This window comes from Lipotes vexillifer, unplaced genomic scaffold (assembly GCF_000442215.2).
Source record: "Lipotes vexillifer unplaced genomic scaffold, Lipotes_vexillifer_v1.1 scaffold168, whole genome shotgun sequence".
NCBI lineage: Eukaryota > Metazoa > Chordata > Mammalia > Artiodactyla > Lipotidae > Lipotes > Lipotes vexillifer.
The window spans coordinates 1246231-1271780 of record NW_006773947.1 but is presented as its reverse complement, the minus strand read 5'-3'; the positions used below and the strand labels follow the sequence as shown (position 1 = coordinate 1271780).

Here is a 25550-nt window from a genome sequence, read left to right as displayed (position 1 = left end):
GCATTCCTATCACAGACCGAAGAAGTACTTTTCAGGCACACTTGGCTCCAGTAGTTTGTCCCAAACAGGTAAACTTACTGTGTCCAGTTCACTTTGATGTTGTTTTACCAAAGTAATTCAAGCAAATGGTTTTGCAATAATATCTTTGTTTATACTATTACGTTTAATTTTTATGCAAAATAAAAATTATTTGCTAATTTTCTACCTCCAAATTATTGGGAATCATGGAATATTTGTTTCTGTTTATCACTGCTTTCAAAATTGTATCCAGACTGTGATTAGGGCTTAACTCTCCAATGGATTTTCAAAGAAGAAAAACCCATTGTGGTGGTGTAGAAAATTATGATGCTTAATGTCAATAGCTTGTTGAAAAATTATTTGTCTTATCATGTGGGAGTTCTATAAACCTAGCCTGTTCTATTGTTGCCCAAGTAAGGGGACAGTGGACAGAGTGGTTGAGCCCAGTCTCCCAACCTGAATTCCTTTTCCTTTCTGCTTCCTGATTTTAGGTGGCCTGATATCCACCAAAGGATATTATATGGGAAAATCTTCAGTCAAAAATAGTATTCCTAGGTCTTTGTCTTTCTCAGTCTCTTTTCAGCTGAATCATTTTCTTCTTGCTGCTATAATCTAGCCTAAACTTTATTAATGTAATAGATAATTTCAGTACACCTATAAAGTTAAATTAACCAGAAAAGTCTTACTAGCTTAGCATAGGTTTTAAGCATTGGTCTCTTCCCTTTGGTCTCTCCAAATTCTTCTAAAGCCCTGACCTATAGGAATACAGTTTTTTGCACCAGGCTGCCTTCTCACTCTCTTTTAGTCTCTGAAAGAGGAAGTTCTTTCCTTCATTAATTTGTGGTCAAAATAACAGATTTTGGTGCAAGCTTCTGGGCTTTTCTCTCAGGAACCCTATTTTGCCCTTGGCCATTGCTCATAATCTTGTTGCCAGGTTCCTCCTTAGACATTCCATTCTGAATCTCTCCATACTGGATCCTTTTTCCATTTCTGATTATAGTCACTTAGACTTACAGGATCATAATTTGTGAGAGCTGAAATAAATCTAAGAGGTCAGTGTCTACTTTATTAATCAGGAATCTGGGAGTCTGAGAAGCAAAAGATTGCACAATTTCTGATGCAAATTGGTCTCTGTATCTCCAGCTTAGTCTTCCTTACCTCCAGTATTTCTTCTGTGCCCCTTGCCAACTACCTTTCTAAAAGATCTGACCACATGTCACTCCTCCCCCATATACCCAGTAATCTTTGCTGATTTCCATTGGCTACAAGGAAAAAATCTAAACACATTATACAAGGCCCTTTGTGATAAGACCCTACTTTAATCATTCTGATACATCTTCTATCATCTCATTCATACTCTGAGGTAGAGCTACATAAAACTGTTGGTCACTTCCTGAACCTTTCTCTTTTATGTCCCTGCTAAGGTTGACAGATAAAATACAGAATAGCTAGCTAAAATTGGAATTTCAGATAAACATTATTGCATAGGCCATACTTATAATTTAAAAATTTGTGGTTTATCTGAAGTTCCAATTTAACTAAGCGTCGTTTATTTCTGCTTACTAAATCTGGTACGTTTGTACATGCTGTTTCCTCTAAGTGGAATGGCTTCTTCTTGCCCCACCCCACTCTTCCATTTTGATGCAGAACTGTCACTTATCTTTCAAGACCTGGCTCTTGTTACGTCCTCTATGAACCTTATTTGACTCCCAGAGAGAGTTTTGGTTTTATAACATTTAGAACATACCATTATTCTGTACCTGTCACTTTGGTAAGTTTTCAGGGCTCATTTCTAGGAATTCTTATATTTTCGTTTAAATTTCTCTATACAGTATGGGGAAATTCTCTTATATACAAGTACCTGGACATGGTTACTGCTCAGATATTTGTTGATAACTGGTGGTCAAAAATACCATGTCTATCATTTTTGTACCAACTAGAGAACCAATTTTTGCCCCTAAAATGAGGAGAAAACTTTGGAAATGGCTTTTTCAGAATGTAGTTGAGTCTTTAAATAACTCTTGTTAATTTCACTACAATAGTATATCAATATGCTCTAAAGGTTTTTTTTAGCATTTATTTACAGAGCAAATAAAAAGTATACATTAGTTTATTTACATTACTGCTGTTTTTAAGGTGAAAATGGTTCTTGCCAAATTGTATGAGAATAAGAAAATTGCTAGTGCCACCCACAACATCTATGCATACCGGTAAGTGATCATCACAGTTTTAGGAATGTGCTTTGTAAAAAATGGGGGAAGGGACTTCCCTGGTGGTACAGTGGTTAAGACTCTGTGCTCCCAATGCAGGGGGCCTGGGTTCAATCCCTGCTCAGGGAACTAGATCCCACATGCATGCCTCAACTGGGAGTTTGCATGCCACAACGAGCCAGCGAGCCGCAACTAAGGAGCCTGCCTACCACAACTAAGACCCAGTGCAACCAAATAAATAAATATTTTTTTAAAAAATGGGGAAAACTGATGCATGATTTAAAAGAACAACAACTATTATGTGTTTTTTTCCCACTGTAAAAGTAATAATCATGTGTGGAATATTTGGAAATGGCAGAAAAAAAATCAGAGGAAAAGTTAACCATTTTCTGCCATTAAGTGTAACTGATATTGTGAAATATTTTCTTTTTTATTCTTTTCAATGCTTTATTCTAGTATCAAAATTTTTCCTTAATGTAACAAAAGCATTTTTCCATGTTGTTATAATTGCTTTATAAACATTATTTTAATGGCTGTATAATATTTGTTTGAGGCTCCATACCACAATTTATTTAACGATTTCCTTTTTGTTTTAGTTTTTCATTTTTTTCTAAGTATTATAAAGAATAGTCCCATGAACATCTTTGTGTACTTTTTGCATTATTTCCTCAGGATAGGTTCTGGTTGTTTCATATTGTTTTTTGAAATGAAACAGAAGTATAATTAAAAAGGAAAAAGGAATAGATTCCTAGAAGTAGAATTATCAAAACATATGAACATTTTTGAAACTCTTGATACATACTGCCAATTTTTTTCTAACGTTTTTCTTTTAAACCAGTTTATGCAGTGAATTAAGACTGCTTCTTTCACTACATGTCTTTTAGTTTTGTGTTCGAAGGTTTTATAGAAATCTTCTGATTTGTTAGTAAAGAGATGAAGGGTATATTTTTTAAATATGCAAATTAGTACAGACTTACAGAACATAGTTTAGGACTAAAATAAATCAGAATATAGACATAGGAATTTGGTGCAAATTTAAAATGTGATTCAGACTATTTGTAAAATCTAGGCTATCTAAAACTCAAAAATCTCAAAAATATTTATCACTTTGGATAGGTGAGTTTTTCATATTACTAAGTCACATCCCTTTAAGTGCCCAATCTTACCAAAAAAACTATTTATTATATAATTCCCTACTTATTAGAGTATCACTACACAGAACTTTGGTTTTTTCTTAGTGAGTTAGGGTCATCGGTATAAAAATGAGGGATTAGACTGTGCTTGGTCTCAGTGATTAGAATGTGCTGTAAAAGTATTGATAGGTACTATTCATTTGTCCTATGTGTTTGTTGAGGGCCTACTCTGTGTCATGTGCTTTACATAAGTTAAATCTAATTATTTCAGCAACTGTGCCACTGTAAAAAGGTTAACTTTTTCAAGATCACATAGTCATTAAGTGGTAGAGCTGAATTTGAGAATCTAATTTCATTTATCTCTATCTTATTCCTACGTGGCCACGTTGGCTGCACCTTCAACAGTTGCTGGACATGATAGTGATCTTAAGTTATCAAAAAGTTGAATAATGTGCCGGATACTCTATATCAGGCCCCAGATTTTTGTTTTTTTAAGTACTTGAGTATTTTTGCTTATTAATGGGTGATCAGCTGTCACTTCTTACAGATGTCAGCATGACTGCACGTAGCAGCCCCTCCAACTCACCCCCTTATATAATTGATGCTTGGGAATGAAGGAGCTTAGCTTGTCAGAATTGTGTGTCAGATAACAATAAAAAGGCATAAAGTGGAGGCTTGAAGGACTCCACTGGGAGTTAAAGAAAATAACCTTTATTTGGTACATGGACTTTGTGTTGTGTATTTTGAATGCTTAGGGTCCTTTTAAGGTTACTTCCTGGTTCTGGGGCTGTGTTCCTGCTTTGGAGTTATGGGGCACTCTTCAGGCTACTGGTACACACAGCTATCGGATGCTGCATCATTATCTTCCTGGCATGTGAGGAAAGGGTTAGTGAAAATGTCCATGGTATTTCCTTTTTTTTTAAGCCTAACAGTACTGATTTATATAGTCAGATTTCTTCATTTGTTCTATAAAGTCAACCCCAGAATCCTTTTTGCCTTAAATTTGCCATATAAAATTTTGTTTAATAGTACTAACTTTCTTTTCTTCAAATGAGGCCAACTCTAAATAATAGTAGGGCTTGGTCATAGTAGGTGGGCAGTAAATATATACTGAGTGAATGACTGAATAGATGGTTTGGTGGATGGAAAGATGAATGAATGAATAGGATTGCTATAATAAAATTAATATAATTGACTTAGGTGTATAGATAAGGTAGTATTTGGCTTTTTATCACCATAACTGAAAAGATATCTTTGCTATATTTGCCTAGTCCTAGATGGTACCATTTATAAGGGCCTAAAAAATGCACTAGATGGCATACCTTAACTGGCACTGTTTTCTTTTTATAACTCACACTTATTTGCCAAGCTTATTCATCTACAATGTAGCCCATGCTAACTTTCTAGATAATTTAAATGGGTAAAAATACCATGATTTATCTCTGATATTGATAACTATCCAGGGGAAAATTACAGAGAAAAATAAATCTTATAATTCTTAGAATGGGGAAGATAGATAAATGCTTGGCAGCTAGAATAAGATGTTAGGAAAGTACAAAATATTAACTTAATGTTGGTTTTATCACCTCCATCTTTTTTATATACTTTTTTTCTCTTTCACTGGAGTTTAGGCTCTTTGATGACAGGAGTACACCACTTATTTCTTTTATACCATTTCATAGTGCCTATTATGTGCCTATAATGCTTATATACAGTTTATTCTCAGTAAATGTTTTTTAGTGATTATTCTCTATAATCTCAGCTTCAAGATTAAATGAAGTGGAGGAAGTGTCAGATGTGTAAACTCACCTTCCCATAATTGTAGCATTTCTGATTTAAAGGAGGTACACTTGATTCCTAGCTTTCCAAAATAAAAAAAGTGAAGCATACTGGATAGGAAATCGTCAGTGAAAATATAGCTAATTTATAGTTCAAGAAAGATTTTTTTAAAACAAGTATGCTGATTCTGGAAGTAAATTGATGGCAACAAATATGAAGGAGTAACTTTTATTATTGAATACAATATTTCAAGGTTTTAAAGTGTAACACTGTCACGTGTATTTCTAGAATATATTGTGAGGATAAACAGACCTTCTTACAGGACTGTGAGGATGACGGGGAAACAGCAGCTGGAGGGCGTCTTCTCCACCTCATGGAGGTAAGTGTGAGTTAAGCCCTGTTAATCCTGTTCTGTGAACCATAAAATTTGTCAACAAAATTCATTCCTAAATTCCATTTAGGAATAAGTAAATCAGTTAGCCTATATAACATGAGATAATTTGGTTTTATTAGTAGTTAGTTTTTGAACATCGATAGAGAGATAATTTTAACCACTGGATGTGGGGCAGAAAGCAAAAGGTTAATAACGAGTGCTGTGCTTTCAAGCTCTTTCAGTCGTAGACAATAAAAGGTTATCTTCAGCTCTGGAAAAACTTATCCTTTTTGTTTCATGACAATTTCCTCTCCTCTATTTTCTCTGTTCTGTCTTTGCAGAACTCCTGTTAGTTGGATATTGGATTTCTGGGTAGATCCAGAATGTTTCTTTTTTTATTAAGTTGTCCATCTCATTGCCTTATTATGTTCTAAGACATTTTCTTGACCGTCTTCCAAAATTTCTATCAAATTAAAATTTTTTTTAGCAACCATGTATTTAATTTTCAAGAGTTCTTTCTTGTTCTCTTTTTTTCCCTTTTCATAGTGTGCTGTTCTGCTTTTATGGATACAATGTCTTCTAAAATTTTTCTGAGTATACTAATTAGAGTTTCTTTTTTTAGATGTTTTCTTCCTTAAATTTTTCCTGGTCCATTTTAGTTTGTTTATCTTGTCCTTTCTCTTTCATGCTGCTGGATTTTCTTCATCTGTCTGGTGATCATTGATTGTTCATTAATTTTAAGAATGGATTGTTTTTTTCCTAAGGTAGTTGCTATAGTTTCTTCTGCTATTGTATGTGGAGGTTTGTTTTCTAACCAGGCCCTTTCCTTGATAGGAACTCTGTGGGGGTCAGGCCTGTAGACTGGTGGGCTTCACGTTAAGGGCAGCATTTGACAAATGTCAAACTGAGGAAGACCTTACTGGTAGGCACTAGTGGTTACTCATGCAGCCCCAGTTCTCTCTAGCTGTTTTGTTCAGAAGCAGGTTTTGTGTTGCTTTTTGACCTAGGGGTAAAAAACTGCCTAAGCTAAGCTATTCTGGTTGAAGTCGCCTAGAACTGGAACCCCACTGCATGATCTCTCCTTCACTCTGCCTGGTGGTCCCCAAGTTTGCAATTCAAGGACACTGTGGAGCACAGTGTTTGTTTTCCAAATTCCCTTCTCATTCTAACATTCTGTCCCCTGAATTGTTACAAATCGCACTCTGCTTACTCATGGTTCTGCCATTAAAGTCAGGGAAATTTTATGTGCAATTTTATGTATGGGTTTTTTCATTTTCCTTTAAAACTCACATCTGTACCTGTCTATATTTGTATGTAATTATGCTTCTGAAAATAACAGATTTTGAATGTGAGAAATGTCATGGTGGTGGTATCACGCTGGTATGGAGGGATTTTGCTAGGACCAGATCGCTTCAAACATATCAACAACTGTGCCAGAAACATTCTAGTGGAGAAGAACTACACAAGTTCACCAGTAAGTGGTTACTGATATTATATCTAGAGAGTTTCTCACCACTGCCTGTGAAATTTAAAAAGAAAAAGGAAAACGAAAATTAAGAGTGAAGCAGAACGAGTGAGGTGCATTAGAAAAACCTTTGGACTAGGAAACTGGAAGTTTGGGTTTTAGTCAGAACAATGTGATTGACCAGTTGTGTGACCTTGAGAGGATCACTTCATCTCTTCAAACCTTAATTTTGTAGATTCATGGAGTTTTATAAAAACCTTAAAGACCAGTTAGTTTCCACTCCCTAAAATTGAGACCCATAGAAGTTATAGCTAATGCTACAGTGAACTGGATAGTCTTTAAACATCTATAAAATTCTAACATTCTCTGTTAGTGTCAAAGTGTATCCCCTTTCCCCTGGCATGCCTTTAGATGCCTTCTTCCTTTATACTTCGAGGTTTTTTGTCTCGTATTTCAGATATGTTCATATCTATTTTATTTAAACTTTGCTGCCTTACTTTGGAAAATGAACAATGGATTAAATGGTATTGAGAGGAACTCCCTGGCTGTCCAGTGGTTAGGACTTTGCACTTCCACTGCAGGAGGCATGGGTTCAGTCCCTGGTGAGGGAAGTAATGTCCCACAGGCCACACGGTGTGGCCAAAAAAATAATTTAAAAAATAAACTTATAAATAATATTGAAATTACTCAAACATTAATCTGTTAGATAACTGAGATAAATGAGTATTTTCTTTGATTATCCTTGATTGTTTCAGAAATATTCAAATAAACTATAAATGAAAGAGCCCTGTAAAACAGAAAGATGGTACATATGGAAGTAATTATACTTTCACTATTATACATATTCTATATGACTAGATTTAAAAGTCCTAAGCTAGTACCTTCATATAAATGTAGGAAGATACTACATTGATTTATGTCTTTTTCAGGAGGAATCATCTAAGACTTTGGGAAAGAACAAAAAAGTAAGAAAAGACAAGAAGAGGAGTGAACATTAATACCTGAAACTGTATGAAAGGTTAATTTGCCTATAATCATATACAAATTCCACAGTCATCAAGGAATATGTTGTGCAGAGAGAGAATCCTGGACTCTTCGAGTCAGCCAACTTATTGGGGACACCAATATTATCTTTTCTTCTTTGGCTATATCATCTGCCAAAAATAGAGAACTTGTGGTATTTTCATGAGTGTTTCAGGCTGATTCAGAAGGATTAATTTGAACTTAATCACCACTTCATATAATTTTAGGAAGGTAACAGTTGCCCAGGGCAGTACCTGAATTAACTGTGCATTTCATTACATGTCAAGTGCCTTTGTTAGGTGGGGAAGAAATGTCTCTAGAGGAATATAAATACCTGATTTCTTGTCATTGGGATTCTCGTTTTGTTAAATGAATATTACCTTTTACTGCTTTTTACTGCTCCGTATGGCTTATTGAAATAGGGGCTCATTGAAGATTGATCTTAGAGAGTTTCTTCTTGTGATTTTAGTTCATAAGTATGTCACCTTTCATTTTATAGTGCTCATGGAGTGATGGATTAAGTGAAAATCCAGGAGTATCCATCTGCAGTTATGTACTGAAGTGATAATTCATCTAACAGATTCGTTAGCATAAGTGTTATGCCTCAGTTTCTGTCGCAAATTGGTGATTGTGAAATTTCAAAAAGTGATTTTCTAGTCTCTACTTTTTTTGTTTAATTCTTGTACTGTTAAGCAATAAATATGGTGTGCCAGTAGTCTCCTCCCACCGCCGAAATGTGTTGGTGTAATATTCTGGTTTCTTTTAACAACCTGGAAGTACTTTCTTGTGATCTTCATTGAGAAATTAGAACTATGCCAGAAGCTGTGCTATGGTTAATGGAACATTTATGGAATGGGGTAGAGGTGGCAGAACACCACTGGTGTAAGATGAGAGTGTGTTGTGTAGTTCTGTAAATGTGATGCACATTTCCTTCAGCTATCTTTCTCAACTCCATGACTTTGTGGAGAGAAGGAGCAAATCTTTGATTGGAAAAACAGAGAAAATCCCTCTTTTTTTCCATCTTCCTTTCATCAGTGCTTTATAAAATTTCCTTCTTTCATCTGCAAGTTGTGCAGTTTACCTCTAGGCATCTAGACAATAAATTTATCCATGAGATATAAGTCATTAACTGTTCCCTTTTAGATAATGATCGCAAACAATTATTAAAAATTATTAATTGGTCACAGATTTACTTGAGATTCCCTTCCAAAGAGAGGGAACAGAAATAAGGAAGCAATTTGGGATGGTGCTGGAGCATGGAAAACATCAGAGAAGAGTGGACACAGATTTTTTTTCTATTCTCTGTTTTACCTTTAAGAGATCTAACATCCTAACTTGGTATTTTTAATAAGAATCTAGTAAACAGCTTTACACTAGGATGGATTCTGAGAAGTAAAATCTATATTTGTTGTGTGTTTAATTGTTGTAACCTATATTTATTTAAAACACTTACCTCAGAGTCTATGAAAAAATTAAGTATGTTTTATGTATTAACTGTTAAAATAATTAAAGAACTTAAAGACCATTAATTAACATTAAAATAATTTCACAATTTTGGCATGTCAAAACCTGTGAAAGAAGATATAAAACAGTAAGAATTGCTGCTACAGAAAAATGAATGTGAGTTAATTTTTCTGCAACACTAGATTTGAATTCCCTTTTAGCTGTTTTATCTAACATTTATTTAGGTCTTTATAGAAAATGTTTTTATCTCTGATCCCATTTTCCCTTATTAAAAAAAATATTTTTGCTTCTTTCTTTTATTAACCACATTTTCCAGACTAAAAAACCCTAATATCCTTTGCCCAAAGCCAGATAGTAAAAAGGAGAGACCCAAAAGTCTCCAATTCTGGAACGTGAGTTATTTTACACTCTTCATTATGGACCCCTAACTAGTTATAGTATCTTTCTGTCTATTTAAAATTTCTCTTGATTAGAAGGTTTTCAAATTCTCCAAATAATAATTTTCCATAGCCAGATCTATGCTGTGGCATATTTGATAGTATATTGTGTTAGTTAGAAATATTCTCCATATGCCAGGTTGGAAGAGCAAGTAGCATCTTGCTACTTGCTCTTACAAAATAGCAAGTAATGGGAATAGCAGTATGATTTGGGGGTATATATCATGAAACATTTGATATATACCTATTTGAAGAGACATTATATCAAACTAATCACAACCAAGAAAGAATAGCATGAAGCAGATATTGTTTGAAGGCAGGTAAAATTTATTGCAGAAAATTGTATGCACCTGTAATTCCACTGTCTAGAGATAACTATCATTAACATTTGGTATGTACGTCCTATTTTTTTCCTATGCATGATTTTGTATATATGGCTATTTTTCTTTCCATAAAAATGGTACTAAACTGTATATACTGTTTTCTATCCTGCATATTTCATATAGAAGTATATTGTTAACATTTTCCCATGTCAATAAATATTCTTCTATGGCTTAATTTCTTATGGCTACACTGTATTCTATATTCTAGGTATATCAAAATATACTATGTAGTATAGACTATACTTGTTTCCAGTATTTAGGTTTTTTCTAATTTTTCACTATTATAAGCAACTATGAAAAACGAAATCATTGTCTGCAGATTTTTGTATATATCTCTGATTACTTTCTTAGGAAAGATTCCAGAAATGGAATTCCTTGGTCAAATGTTTGTACATTCTAAGAGCTCGACTGGTTCAGCCAAATTGCCCTGTAGAAAAGTTTCATCAGTTACACCCCGATTAGCGTTGTATTAGAAATATGCTTAGAATATCGATCAAAGATGTGGAAAAATAGGCAGTCTGGTAGGTAAAACTACCGATGTCGTTTTCCTTTTTCTTTTTTTTTGCCACGCCACATGGCGTGTGGGATCATAGTTCCCTGACCAGGGATCAAACCCGTGCCCCCTGCAGTGGAAGCACAGAGTCCTAACCGCTGGACTGCCAGGGAATTCCCTTAATTGATCTTTTTTGTTTTGAAATAATTATAGACTCACAAGAAGTTGTAAAAATATTCAACTTTGCCTAGTAGTAACATCTTACATAACTAAAGTATATTTATCAAAACCAAAATATATATTCTTTGTTAGGTATGTGATTTGCAAATATCTTCTCCCAGTTTGTAGCTTGTCTTTTCATCCTCTTAACAGTATTTTTTTGCAGAGTGAAAGTATTTAACTTTGATGAGATGTAATTTACCTTTTTTTTTACTTTTCCACTTTTTTTGGATTATGTTTTTGGTGTCATGTCTAAGGATTCTGTCTAACCCTGGGTCATAAAGACTTTCTTCTCTTTTTAGAGTTTCATGTTTTTCATTTAGATCTAATATCTGTTTTTAGTTAATTTTTGTATAAGGTATGAGATTTAATTTGAAGTTCCTTTTTTTTTTGCCTTTGCTTTTGCCCAATTATGGAAGTGACTAATTTTTAAAATCAAACCTTTCATTGATGAGTTTTCACAAAATAAACACAGTTAAATAACCAGCACTTAGTTGGAAAAAAGGCCAATACCAGCCCTCCACAGTCCCCCCTTTGTTAGTCATTGCTGCTCTCCTCCCCGCCCAGTAACCACCTCCCTGATTTATCATCAGAGATTAATCTGGTCTTCTTTGACTTTTATGTAGAGGAATCACACAGTACGTACCCTTGTTCAGGCTCCTTTTGTTCCATCATTTTGTGAGATTCATCTGGGTTATTGCATATAGCAGTTCTTTCGTTCTTATTACTGCATAGTATTCCATTGAATGGACATGAATTTATCAGTTCTATTTATGGATATTTGGGTTTCCAGCCATTACAAATAATGCTGCTATGAACATTCTTGTACGTGGCTTTTGGGCCATATCTGCACACATTCCTAAGGTGTGGATAGCTAGAAATGGATTTGCCGAGTCACAGGATATATATATGTGGAGCTTTATTGCTTTATTACCAGTGGTTTGCTGGTAAATGTTTAACAGCTGGCTCTAGGGTGGGTGCTCATTTATAATGTTAGCCAGTTCCTGTGGTGTAAATACTCCAGCTGCCCAATTTCAAGCTACCAATGTGAAATCAGCTGATTCACAAAATTCCTGGAAATTTAACCATCACTTCTTGTGAGCTCCAGCACCCATCACTCATACTGCCAAGCAGTGTTCCAAAGTAGTTGCACCAATTTACACTCCTACCAGTAGTGAATGAGAGTTCTAGTTGCTGCTTGTCCACAGTTGGTAGTACCTGACTCTCATTTCACTCATGCTGCATGGTGGATAGGGGCATCACTTTGTGGTTTTAATTTCCATTTCTCTGATGACTAATGAAACTGAACACCTTTGGCTACTACATTTTATACCTGCGGTGGCTGAGTAATCTTACACTGTCACATTTCCCTCCCTTCCAGGAACAGAAATATGGGGCTTGATATCTAGTTTGGTTCAGGTACAGAGAAATCCAGTTATAGTTTTGCGTATCTGAGCATCTAGTCTATAAATTTCAACATGCCACCACCACCTCACTGGTATACTAAATCTGCGAATTTAAAAGGAAATAATCTTTTTTTGTTATTAGTTTCCTAATTTATAAAAATGTGGATTATGATTCCTCCCTGTCTGGTCTATTCTGAGGGTTAAGTGAGATGCTTTTTATGTGATACACATCCAATAAAATCATTAAATAATTATCTTTTCCTCCCTACTTAGGGGAGAACTGTCCTACAGCAATACCTCTTATTTAAGATAGACTATGTCTGAGGATTTTAACAGTACCTAGAATTTTATGTTGACGTTGAGGTTACCTAGGTTCCCCTAGGGAGGCAATTGAGCATCGCAGCTTAGAGCAGGGTCTCTGGAGACTGCCAGGTTCAAATCCTGTGTCTGCTTTTTGCTTGCCTTGCTAGCTTGGGCAAGTTATCTAATTTCTCTGTATTCAGTTATGAAAAAGTTATAAAGAGCTAAGCAGGCCATGGGCTGATATTGAAAGACTGTTTAGTTAGGGAGCTACAATGGGAACTCTGAATCTGGTCAAGGACCATAGACCAAGGTTTGACAAACATTTTCTGTAAACAGCCAAATACTACATATTTTTTGCTTTGTCAGCCATCTCTTTCACAGCTCTCAGTTTTGTCATAGTGTGAAAGCAATCATAAACAGTACAGATGCTAATAACAGCATGGCTGTGTTCCAACAAAACTATTTATGGATGCAGAAATCTGAACTTAATGTAATTTTCATGTGTCAAGAAATATTCTTCTTGTGATTTTTTTTCAGTTGTATAAATACGTAAAGGAAAACACTCCTCCTGTGTGTCTACTCTCAAAAGCTCTACTCACAGACTACTTCACTTCTGACACTAGGCTTCCTACAAATCAAGTAATTCTGTGACACCAGCTTGGTGTCCTACGATTCAGTTCAGTTCTGACACTACCTGGAGATAACGTCAGATCCCACAAGTTAAGGGCTCAGTCCTACAAGACCGCCTCTTCCCCCACTTCATATGCCAATCTCAAGTTCAGGTTGCTTCTAACCAACCTGGTATAACCCGGAGGTTCTCATGACCCCCTCCTCTGGTTGGATTAATTCACTAGAGCGGCACACAGAACCCAGGAAAATGTTTTACTTACTAGATCATCAGTTTATCATAAAAGGATGTAACTCAGAAATAGTCTGACGGGAGAGATGCATAGGGCAAAGTATGTGGGAAGAGGGGTGTGGAGCTTCCAGGCTCTCTCTGAGCGTGTCCCCCTTCCTACTTCATGTATTCACCAACGGAGAAGCTTTCTGAACTCTGTCCTTTTGGATTTTTATGGAGGCTTCACTACGTAGGTATGACTGATTAAATCATTGGCCATTGGTGATTGATTCCACCTCCAGCTCCTCTCCTCTCCTGGGAGGTTGGGGGTGGGACTGAAAGTTTCAACCTTCTAATCATACACTGTGTTCCCCTGCAACCAGCCCCCATCCTTAGGGGCTTTCCAAAAGTCACCCCACTAACTTAAACACAGGCATTGGTTAAAAGGGGCTTGTTATGAATAACAAGACATTCCTTTTATTCTTATGGCTCTGGAGGAGCTATTTCAGGAACCAAGCACAAAAGACAAATATTTTAACGAAAGATTCTGCCAGTGCTCTTGTCACTTAGGAAATTCCTAGGGTTTTTGGAGTTCTGTGCCAGAAATGGGGATGAAGACCAGATATATATTTCTAATTATAAATCACAATACCACAACATGTAAAAAACATTCCTAACTCAGGAGCCAAACTATGGTTTGTGATCCATTGTTTGCCAACCCCTGGTGTAGGCCAGGTTGAAAGAGAAAGAGGCAGGCCCAAAGTATAATGCTAACAGATAGGATTTGGGTTTCTGAGCCTACAGAGTATTTTGTTTGTTTGTTTGTTTTTTCCATTTAGCTCAGGTTTTGAGTTGTATACTGTGTAGGGGCATATACAGTTAATTTGTATATCAGGACCCACAAAATGGAGGTTGCCGCAGTGGCCTGTCCCATGTCACAAATCTAAATCTAAGTCAGCCTGCACTGTCAAGGAAAACTGATTTACACCAGCACAATCCTCCAATTCAGTTTAGCTAGCTTACCTTACCCTAGAAAATAGCACCTGCTCACCTTAAAAGATAAGCTCTGACCTCCTAGCCAATAATGCCATTTCTGCCTTGCCTCCTCTAATGTGCTATAAAACGTCCTCTTGCCCAAAATCTCTCAGGAAGAGTGCTCTGCTGCTTGCAAGGCACTGTGCTCCACCAATCCATGGACTGTTTTCCTTTGAATAAAGGCCATCAAACTCGTTACCAAATTGTATTATTTTGTCATTTGACAGCAAGAGATAAATCACAAGTATGTGTTTGTAATCAAGGAGAAGTAGACTTGGAAGTCAGAGCTGAATTTAAATTTTGGTTCCATGCCTTGGGCATGGAAACCATCTTAGACAAGTTACTTAACTTCTTTGAGCCTCATTTTCCTCATCTGTAAAATGGGGCTAATCCTTCTTCACGGGATATTTGGAGGGTTGAATAAAATGAGATAATGTGTGAACTGTCACTAATCTAAAGCTTCACACACAGTGGGAGCTCAGTAGGTGATGGTTAGTATATTTCTCATTGTAAAAGAAGTGAAATCATATTGGTCTATAATCAATAAGATCTTGGTGCTGACAGATAGCTGAATATGCCACCCTAATGTATCTCTCTTTGGCATATGAGTTATTTTGAGTTGATATTTTTCCAGAAACTGCAAACACAGCAGAAGCTCTGAAAGCAGAGCAGAAATTACCCTTTTGTAAGGGAAATCTACGTTTATAAAGAAAATTTACATTAGAAAGGGGGCCTCTACCAGGAAGAGAGCTTTACCAGATATAACGTTTTTACCTGAGAGTTTTATCTGCAAGCAGGGCAATTTTTGCTTACCAAACATTTCCTTCTCTCACCTTCTTGTAAATTGCCTCTCCCCAACGCCACCCCACCCCCAAAGAAATCTTTCTTTTGTATTTAGCTGAAGATGGTATTTAAGGTAGTGACTTGGGCCATCTCAGAAGACTTACTCTTTTTTTCCTAGGTATCTCCAATGTATACAGGAGGCATACGTGTTAATAAACTTCTCTTTGTTTTTTCTCTTGTTAATCTGTTTTTAGCCAAGAACTCAGAACTGTAGAGGGAAAATTATTTTTCCTCCCCTACAATGCAAAAGAGCGTCAAAAGAAAAGCCAGTGAGAGATGATGGTGGCCTGAATTGAGCTACTGATGGTGGGAATGGATGGAAGTAGATGGATTTAAGGTGTATTTAGGAGGTAAAATTGAGAGAACTTGGCATTGGATTTGAGGGCTGCGGGAAAGAAAGGAGTAAAGATGGCATTCAGGTCCTGGGCTGGGCAATCGGGTAGATGCCATTTAAGTCTAACCTGTTTTTCTAATTGGGAAGCCATTTCACTGCCACTTAGATACCCCTTCATTGCTGTTGCTCTGCTGTCTTACTCATTTACCCTTCAGGTAGCTGCCTACTGAATGCTGCCAGCCTGGGTGTAATGCTTTGGTTCTGGCTGGCCCAGATGCATTACGTTGGATGAAGGAGAAGCCAGACATCAGAGAAATTGGATTTCCTGAGGAAAGAACCCACAGAAACTTCTTGAAAAGAAAAAGGGAATGACCAAATAAGCATTATGGGATGATCTCCAGTCAAAGTCAGAGATGCTCTTTGGAGCCCAGACAGGAAAGTGAGTCATGAAACTAGCAGTGAAATGCAGCAAGAAAGGCTGTTGGCTCAGGTACAGCTGTGATTCTCTGCTGGTGGGCTGTGCAAGAAGGTGTGCATGAGAAATCCCAGAGGAGCCTTTTCTCCTTTCAAAATACCACTGTGGAGTCAAGTACAGCAGCACAGCTTGAAGCCAAGGGGTAATTTAGATTTGAAATTGGCAGAGATATTGTCAAAGAAGGAATGTTGGCAGGATTGAATAATTTGTCAGAGGTAAGACTCTAGAATATATAGAAGGAAAATGTCTATAGGTTTGAACTAGATGTTTAAATTACATGATGGAGAAGAAAACAGAGAGAGTATAGAGCTCCAATAAAAATAAGACCATATAGTATGGATAAAGTAGGCATCAATGTTGACTCTTTGGGGAAACTTTTTATTCTTTCAAATTCAATATTTCTTTTCCATTTTTTTGTTTTATCTATATCTGATTCTAGTATAAAAATGCTTACAAGGGCTCCCCTGGTGGCGCAGTGGTTGAGAGTCCGCCTGCCGATGCAGGGGACACGGGTTCGTGCCCCAGTCCGGGAGGATCCCACATGCCGCGGAGCGGCTGGGCCCGTGAACCATGGCCGCTGAGCCTGTGCGTCCGGAGCCTGTGCTCCGCAACGGGAGGGGCCACAGCGGTGAGAGGCCCGCGTACCGCAAAAAAAAAAAAAAAATGCTTACAAACTAATAGGACTCATTGGAAATGACACCAAAAGCACAGGCAAGGAAAGTAAAAGTAGATAAATTGGACTACTTCAAAATAATAATTTCTTTGCGCCAAAGGATACAATCAACAGAGTGAAAAGGCAATCTATGGAATGTGAGAAAATATTTGTGAATCATGCTTTTGATAAGATATTCAGACTAATATCCAGAATATATGGAGAACTCGTAACACTCAACAACAAAAAGCCCCCAGTTTGAAAATAGGCAAAGGCCTTGAATAGATATTTATTCAAAGAAGATAAGCAGGTGGTCAATAAGCACACAAACAGATGCTCAACATCATGAATCATTAGGGAAATGCAAATCAAAACCACAGTGAGATATCACCTTGAACCCATTAAGATGGTTACTGTCAAAAGAACAGAAAATAGCAAGTGCTGGCAAGAGTGTGGAGAAATTGCAACTCTTGTGCCCTGTTGGTGGGAATGTAAAATGGTGAAGCCAGTATGGAAAATGGTATGGTGATTCCTCAAAAAGTTAAACATAAAATTACCATATGGGGCTTCCCTGGTGGTGCAGTGGTTGAGAGTCCACCTGCCGATGCGGGGGACACGGGTTCGTGCCCCGGTCCGGGAAGATCCCACGTGTCATGGAGCAGCTAGGCCCGTGAGCCATGGTCGCTGAGCCTGCGCATCCGGAGCCTGTGCTCCGCAACGGGAGAGGCCACAACAGTGAGAGGCCCGCGTACGGAAAAAAAAAAAAAATTACCATATGATACAGCAATTCCATTTCTGGGTATAAACTCAAAAGAATAGAAAGCAGGGTCTTGAAGAGATATTTGTACGTCTCTGTTCATAGCATTATTCACAAAAGCCAAAAGGTAGAAGCCACCCAAGGGTCCATCAATAGATGAATATGTACAGAAAATGTGTTATATACACAATGGTATATTTTTCAGCTGTAAAAAGGAAGGGAATTCTGACATATGCTACAACACAGATAAATCTTAAGGACATTATGATAAGCGAATAAGCTAGTCACAAAAGGACAGATACTGTATAATTCTACTTACATGAGATATCTAGAGTAGTCAAATTCATAGAGACAGTAAGTGGAATAGTAGTTGACAGGACTGGAGAATGAGAAGTTGTTGGGAGTAGATAGAGATTTTGGGTTTGCAAGTTGAAAGTTCTGGAGATTGGTTGTACAACAATGTGAATATACTTGACACTACTGAATGGTACACTTAAAAATGGTTAAGATACTAAATTTTATTTTATGTATATTTTGCCACAATTTAAAAAATAGTAATAGGACACTAAATGGTCTAGGGTAGCAGTGGTTTTGTTGTAACTGTGGTGATGCAACAAGGCAGGAAGAAAGCTGAAAGAAAACTCCAGTGAAAGTAGCTGACAGAAGCTGTCCAAAGGCATGGGGCTGATGAGTGTGAGAAAAAAAATCCCAACTGAAATAAAGGATCTGGGGAATTGCATTGGTGGAAGGACTTACCTAACAGTTCATTTTTTTGTCATAAATTTATCGAGGACTTCTGCTTAGAGGAAATGAAGGGTCAGTGTGGCTGGAGTGCAATGGGGCTAGAGAACCTTAGGAGATAAAGAAGAGGTAGGCAATGAATCAGTCAAGCAGAATCTTGTAGACCCTGATAAGATCTTAAAAAGAGTAATACAAAACAACTGAATGATTTTAAGCAGAAGAGTGGAACAGTCAGATTTGTCTTTTAGAAACACAATTCTGCTTGCTTGGCAAAAAATACATTGACAAGTAACAAAAGTGAATAATGGGAAGCATTTAAGAGGCTGTTGCAGTAATAAAGAGATTGTGATAGTTTGGACTAGGATAATGGCAGTGGAGATGAAATTATGTAGACAGATGTCAAAGATATTTAGGAGCAAAGATAGAATCCGGTGATGCATTGGACAACAGGATGAGCCATTAGCATAGATCCATATTCTGATACTCTCATAGATATACTGGTTGAACTTTATTTTCTGGGGGTTTCTTTGGTACTCCTATCCCTAGGATTTTGTGAGTTGCCTGTGACACACGTTTGCCATCCCTCAACACGGGAATAACAAATGTGTGGCATTGTTTTCAAAACTGGAATATTACAGAATATGTATCTCACATTTTCTTTATTCATTCGTCTGTTGATGGACCCTTAGGTTGTTTACATGTCTTGGCTAATGTAAATAATGCTGCAATGAACATGGGGCTGCATCTATCTTTTCGAGTTCGTGTTTGCCCATTTGTTCTTGCATGCTACCTACTCTATTGATTAGAGAGCTCTTACCATATTCATCATAGTTGTTTTAAATTCCTGGCCTGATGATTCCAACATCCCTGTCACGTTTGGTTCTGATGATTGCTCTGTCTCTTCAAATTGTTTTTTGCCTTTTAGTATGCCTTGTGATTTTTTTTTCCTTTATAGCCAGACATGAGATTCTGGGTAAAAGAAACTGCTGTAAGTAGGCCTTTAGTAATGTGCTGAAAACAGGAAATGCCACAGGAACTAGCACCAGGGTAGGAAACCTGAACTATAATTGATGATTTGCTGGAGGATCAGTGCCGACAACTCTGAGAGTTAAAAACTCCACGGGGATCCAGTCAGTCCATGGGGGTCAGGGGAAGTGTTCTATGTTCTATGATTAGATCCCTGTCTCTCAGTGAGCCTATGTGTCTGGACTGTGAACTTTGCAAGTGTCTCTCAGGGTTTTTTGTCTCCCCACTTAGGTAGAACAGGATAGCTAGAGTGGGCTAGAGTTGGGTATTTCCCTTTCCCCATAACTGTTAGGGTTTGATAAAACCCCAAGCAGGTCAGGTTCCAGTTAACTAGTTTACGCTGGGCAGGCTGAGTTAAAAACAGAGTGCTCGGGTATATTTCAAAGTGGTTCCTTTTCCCCTTCCCCTGCTGGAAGCATAAGGGGATTTTTCTGATATTTACTGTGGGAACCTGGTCAAGCTCCTGGAGGTAAATCTTACAGTATTGTGGGTATCTCCCTGTGACTGGATCCCTGTGGAGTTTTTAACTCTCAGAATTGTCGGCACTGATCCTCCAGCAAATCATCAATTATAGTTCAGGTTTCCTACCCTGGTGCTAGTTCCTGTGGCACTTCCTGTTTTCAGACTCTCTGCTCTGCTCTGGTAACTCAGGACTCTGTGTCTGTCTCTCCAATCTTGGAGACAGTGGTTTGCTCTATGTACCTTTCTCTTTTATGCATCCAAAAAGAGTTTATTTTTTAGTCCATTCACCTTTTTACTGGGTAGAGGGAGTGGCAACTTCTAAGCTCCTTACATGCAAAACCAGAAGTTTAAGACTTTATATGTTTGTATATGTTACCTAACTTGTTTAAATATAGTCGTAATGACTAGATTTGGAAATAAATTCTATACTTAAGACTGTGGGAAATCACACTGTTCAGTTCTGTTGTCTGTCCACTCTACTGCTGTGCTATTTTTTTTTGTTTTTATAAGGGCTTGGAAGAAGCTACATTGTTTGAATGCTAAAATGTGATCTCATATTGATCTTAAATGTTAGTGAGGTTTCTCTTTAACATTGGCTTTTCTAATGATTTCATGTCATCTTAAATTTCTGTTTCACAAGCTTTAAATATATTTTACTTGGTGTTTAAACTATAAGGATATTGGGACTTCCCTGGTGGTGCAGTGGTTAAGAATCTGCCTGCCAATGCAGGGTACACAGGTTCAAGCCCTGGTCCGGGAAGATCCCACATGCCGTGGAGCAACAAAGCCTGTGAACCACAACTACTGAGCCTGCGCTCTAGAGCCCACAAGCCACAACTACTGAGCCCATGTGCCACAATTACTGAAGCCCACGTGCCTAGAGCCCATGCTCTGCAACAAGAAAAGCCACCACAATGAGAAGCCCAAGCACCACAACAAAGAGTAGCCCCTGCTCGCCAAAACTAGAGAAAGCCCACGCGCAGGAATGAAAACCCGACTCAGCCAAAAATTAATTAATTAATTAATTAATTAATTAAATTAAAAAAATCTTACCATTTAAAATATAAGGATATTGTTAAACTGGTAAAAAATAAAGAAGAGTATTGGTACTGGCATAAAGATAGACATATAGATCAATGGACTAGAACTGAGAGTCAAGAAATAAACCCGTACATTTGTTGTCAATTGATTTTCTACAAGGGTGCCAAGACAATTCAATGGGCAAAAAAACAGTCTTTCTGACAAATAGTGTCAACTTCCTATCCATGTGCAAAACAATGAAGCTGCACTCCTACCTCACACCATATATAAAAAATAAGCTCAAAATGTCTCAAAGACCTAAATGTAAGAGCTAAAACTATAAAAGTCATAGAAGAAAACATAATAGGAAATCTTCATGACCTTGGATTAGATAGTGGTTTCTTAGATATGACACCAAAAGCACAAGCAACTAACAAAAAATAAATAAATAAATTGGAATACATCAAAATTAAAATGTCTGGGCTTCAGAGGACACTATTAAGAAAGTGAAAAGACAACACACAGAATGGGAGAAAATACTTGTAAATTGTAGGTGTGATAAAGGCCTAGTATTTAGAACACAGAAAGAAATCTGACAACTCAACAGAGTAACAAACAACCCAATTGAAAAGTAGGCAAAATACTTAAATAGACATGTTTCCAAAGACAAAATACAGATGGCCAAGAAGCACATGAAAAGATGTTCTACACTATTAGACATTAGGGAAATGTAAATCAAATCCACAATGGGAAATCACTTCATATCCACTAGGATAATATAATAATACTTTTTTTTAAAATGGAAAATAACTAGTGTTGGCAATGATATGGAGAAATTTAAATCCTTGTACATTGCTGATTAGAATGCAAAATGATGTAGCTGTTTTAGGAACCAGTTTGGCTATTCCTCAAAAAGTTAAAAATAGTGTTAGTTACCATTTGACCAGCAGTTCCAATGTTAGGTATAAACTCAAGAGAATTGGAAAAAAATGTCCACACAAAAACTTATAAACAAATGTTATAGCAACATTATTCATGATAGCCCAGAAATGAAAACAATTGAAGTGTCCATCAATAAATGAATGAAACAAATGTGGTATATCCACATAATGGAATATTATTCAACCATTAAAAAGGAATGAAATCTGATTCATGCTACAACATGGATGAACCTTGAAAACAGTATTCTATGTGAAAGAAGCCAGTCACAAAAGAGCACATAGTGTATGATTCTGATTATATGAAATGTCCAGAATAAGCAAAACTATAGAGACAGAAAGTACATTTGTGGTTTACCAGGGACTGGGAGGGAGGGGGTTGGTGGTGAAGGAATAAGAAGTGTCTGCTAATGGGTATGGGATTTCTTTTTAGGGTGATGAAAATGTTCTGGAATTCAAGTGCATAACTTTGTGAATATACAAAAAATCACTGAATTGTATCTTTAAAAGGATGAAGTTTATGGTATTTGAATTATATATCTATAAAAAATTAAAAATAAAGATTGATATATGTGATTGTCACCATCTTGGACAATGGCTTTATAAAATATAGATATGAAACTTCTGGTGTAGTAGAGCACATTCTGTAAAATACATTTTCAATTAATATAAATCAATCACCAAAACATATTGAACAGCATAAAGATATCTGATATTAGCAACATTACGAATTTTTAAACTGCATACAGCTGAAAGTCTTGTGAGTTTTGAAAATGTTTCTGATAAAGACAAAATACACATTACATAGAGAGATATGACTTAAAATAGGGTTGATTTGATTCTTTTTCCATTCATGGGATGCAAATTAATGCTAATGATCTTTTTTAAAAGTCTAAGTGATTTTCCCCATTTGTCACTCTTTACTCTTTACATTTGTAACTTTTACTCTTCTTTGCATTTATTCATTATTACTTCTCTCTCAAGAGACACTAGGATTTTTTTCATTCTTCCACAATTAACAAAGTCCCTTTCAAAAACAGCCAGTATTTTTGCTTAATTAACTTTCAAGGCCTTGCTATTAAAAAAGCAATGAAGCACTTGTTTTATGCAATTTCTTAATTCCAGTCTCTAAACTGGAGACACTAGAGAGCATTCAGTGTGAAAGGGGAAGGAAAGAAAGGCTGATAAATACATTGCTGACGTTGTCTGTAGTATAAGATAAGGTGCAAATATAAACAGTATGACTGTAAGTGCTGTAGATAAGATGGTGAAGGGGCACTGAGTGGGTTGGCCCAGAAAGTAAACATGGATTTATTTTATGGACTGTGCATGATAACCACACTGTCTTTTGTAATTCTATGTGAGAAGGGAAAGCAATTCAACAGCCTTGGGGATCTTGCCTGGTAGCCTTAGGTTGTGGCAAGATCATGCTATGGGCTGCCAAGTAGATCAAATTCAGGAAAAAGAATAACGATGAATCATGTTGGCTACATTTCATTCTCTTACCTTGTGTGAACATAGAATGGGTTAGGAGCAAAGCTCAGAATTTTTTCTTGGTATTCTATTTGAATTTATTGAAGTGTCAAGTCTCTTTGTAACGTGTACCATTTCCTTCCTTTTCTATCACTCTTTATGTATATCTAACTATTCTTTTTAAATATTTATGATACTTTAAAAGTTCAAGTTCTGTAAATAAAAATAAATATACATAAATAAATCCCACCAACAACTAGCAATTTGCTATTAAATAATGAATTTAAATAATTTTCTTTTAGTGGACTGTGACTAGTGATCCGAGACCTATTGACATTGTTTACATCCTTTAACTTAATTCATTAACTTTGCTTGTATGACTAAGAACAGAAATAATCATTACCTTGCCTCATCTGGTCACTGTGAAAAAAAAGTGGATGGAAGGCAACTGAACACAGGGTTAAAGATTCATCTTACTCATGTCAAGAGGGACATAGCAAGGAGAGGGTGTGGAGAAAAGGGAACCCTCCTATACTGTTAGTGGGAAGGTAAATTGGTATGGCCACTATGGAGGACAATATGGAGGTTCCTTAAAAAACTAAAAATAGAGCTCCATATGATTCAGCAATCCTACTCCTGGGCATATATTTGGAGAAAACCATAATTCGAAAAGATACATATACCCCAATATTCATTGCAGCACTATTTACAATAGCCAGGACATGGAAGCAACCTAAATGTCCATCGATGGAGGAATGGATAAATAAGATGTGGTACATATATGCAATGGAACATTACTCAGACATAAAAAAGAACAAAACAATGCCATTTTCAGCGACATGGATGGACCTAGAGATTGTCATACTGAATGAAGTAAGTCAGACAGAGAAAGACAAATATCATATGATATCGCTTATGTGTGGAATCTAAAACAATGGTACAAATGCACCTATTTACAAAACAGAAATACAGTCACAGATGTAGAAAACAAACTTATGGTTACCAAGGGGGGAAGGGGAGGGAGGGATAAACTGGGAGATTGGGATTGACATATGCACACTACTGTATATAAAATAGATAACTAATAAGAACCTACTGTACAGCACAGGGAACTCTACTCAGCACTCTGTAATGACCTATATGGGAATAGAATCTAAAAAAGAGTGGATATATGTATAACTGATTCACTTTGCTATACAGCAGAAACTAACACAACATTGTAAATTAACTATACTCCAATAAAAATTAATTTAAAAAAAAGAAAAAGAAATAGAGGGACAGAGCAAGAGCCTTAATCTCATCCAGCAGATGATGGAGTCCCACAGGGTCCAGCTTGGTTTCAGTCTCCAATGTGTTCCATTTCCTTCAGCAAACAAGGAACTAAAACCATCAACATGCAGGGACTTTCTAGCAGGTTTACATTTAGGATGAAGAAAAACTATAAAGACCAAGCTCTTTTCTTCCTGAAACTATTTTGCATTTTCTTTATAGCTTTTTTCTTCTTTTATTCTTTTTCACATATTGATCTTTTGTCTTCTTTTTCTTAAGTTAAGCTGCCTTAGATTTTCTGTATGCTTTTCAGTTTATGCATTTAAGTCCTTTTGCATTTCTAAAGGAGTAGCTGCTAAAGCTTTCTTATTATTTAATGACATTAAGTTTTATAACTGCCACAGTTCTGTCTAGTTGCCTCTGTCTCATGGCCCTCAACTTGGTGTAGAGCTTTTGGAAGATCTCATAGAGAACAAAACAGCTGAAAACATTTATCATCCATGGGTATCCAGGAAGGAGCCCACTGTGATGTGTAGGAAGCATAGCTCCTCATTCTCCAGGGCTGAGGACTCTCCAGTCTGTTCTCCATCCAACTTCTTGGTATGTTTCCCTGAGCTACTTCTTTTTAAAAAAAAAAAAAAATTTTATTTATTTATTTTTTACTTTTGGCCGCACTGTGAGGCATGCGGGATCTTAGGGATCTTAGTTCCTCCATCAGGGATCGAACCCATGACACCTGCGTTGGGAGCACAGAGTCTTAAACACTGGACTGCCGAGGAAATCCCCCTGAGCTACTTCTTTCATTCATCCAGTTCTGGGGAAACACTAAACATAAGGGTGCAGTAAGGATTAACTCAGCAGGCCTGGGTTGTCCAAACCCTTCATATTTTAACAAATAGTTTGGCCATTGACCAGCTCCTAGGAAATAACCCCTAAGCTCCTGGAATATCTTGCCCGTTACAGTGTTTTTGTTTACTTGGG

General features: G+C 36.8%; 1 protein-coding gene across 1 annotated transcript in view; it reads left to right on the top strand.

Moving 5' to 3' along the window:
• The window catches only part of IMPACT (impact RWD domain protein), a 24866-nt gene extending 16890 nt beyond the window's left edge, over nt 1–7976 (top strand). The window contains exons 9-13 of the mRNA XM_007448618.1: nt 4–68; nt 2155–2228; nt 5429–5519; nt 6853–6987; nt 7908–7976. Of these exons, the coding sequence (XP_007448680.1) occupies nt 4–68; nt 2155–2228; nt 5429–5519; nt 6853–6987; nt 7908–7976 (434 nt within the window). The remainder of the gene's footprint in view (nt 1–3; nt 69–2154; nt 2229–5428; nt 5520–6852; nt 6988–7907) is intronic.
• Nucleotides 7977–25550: the final 17574 nt, after the last annotated feature.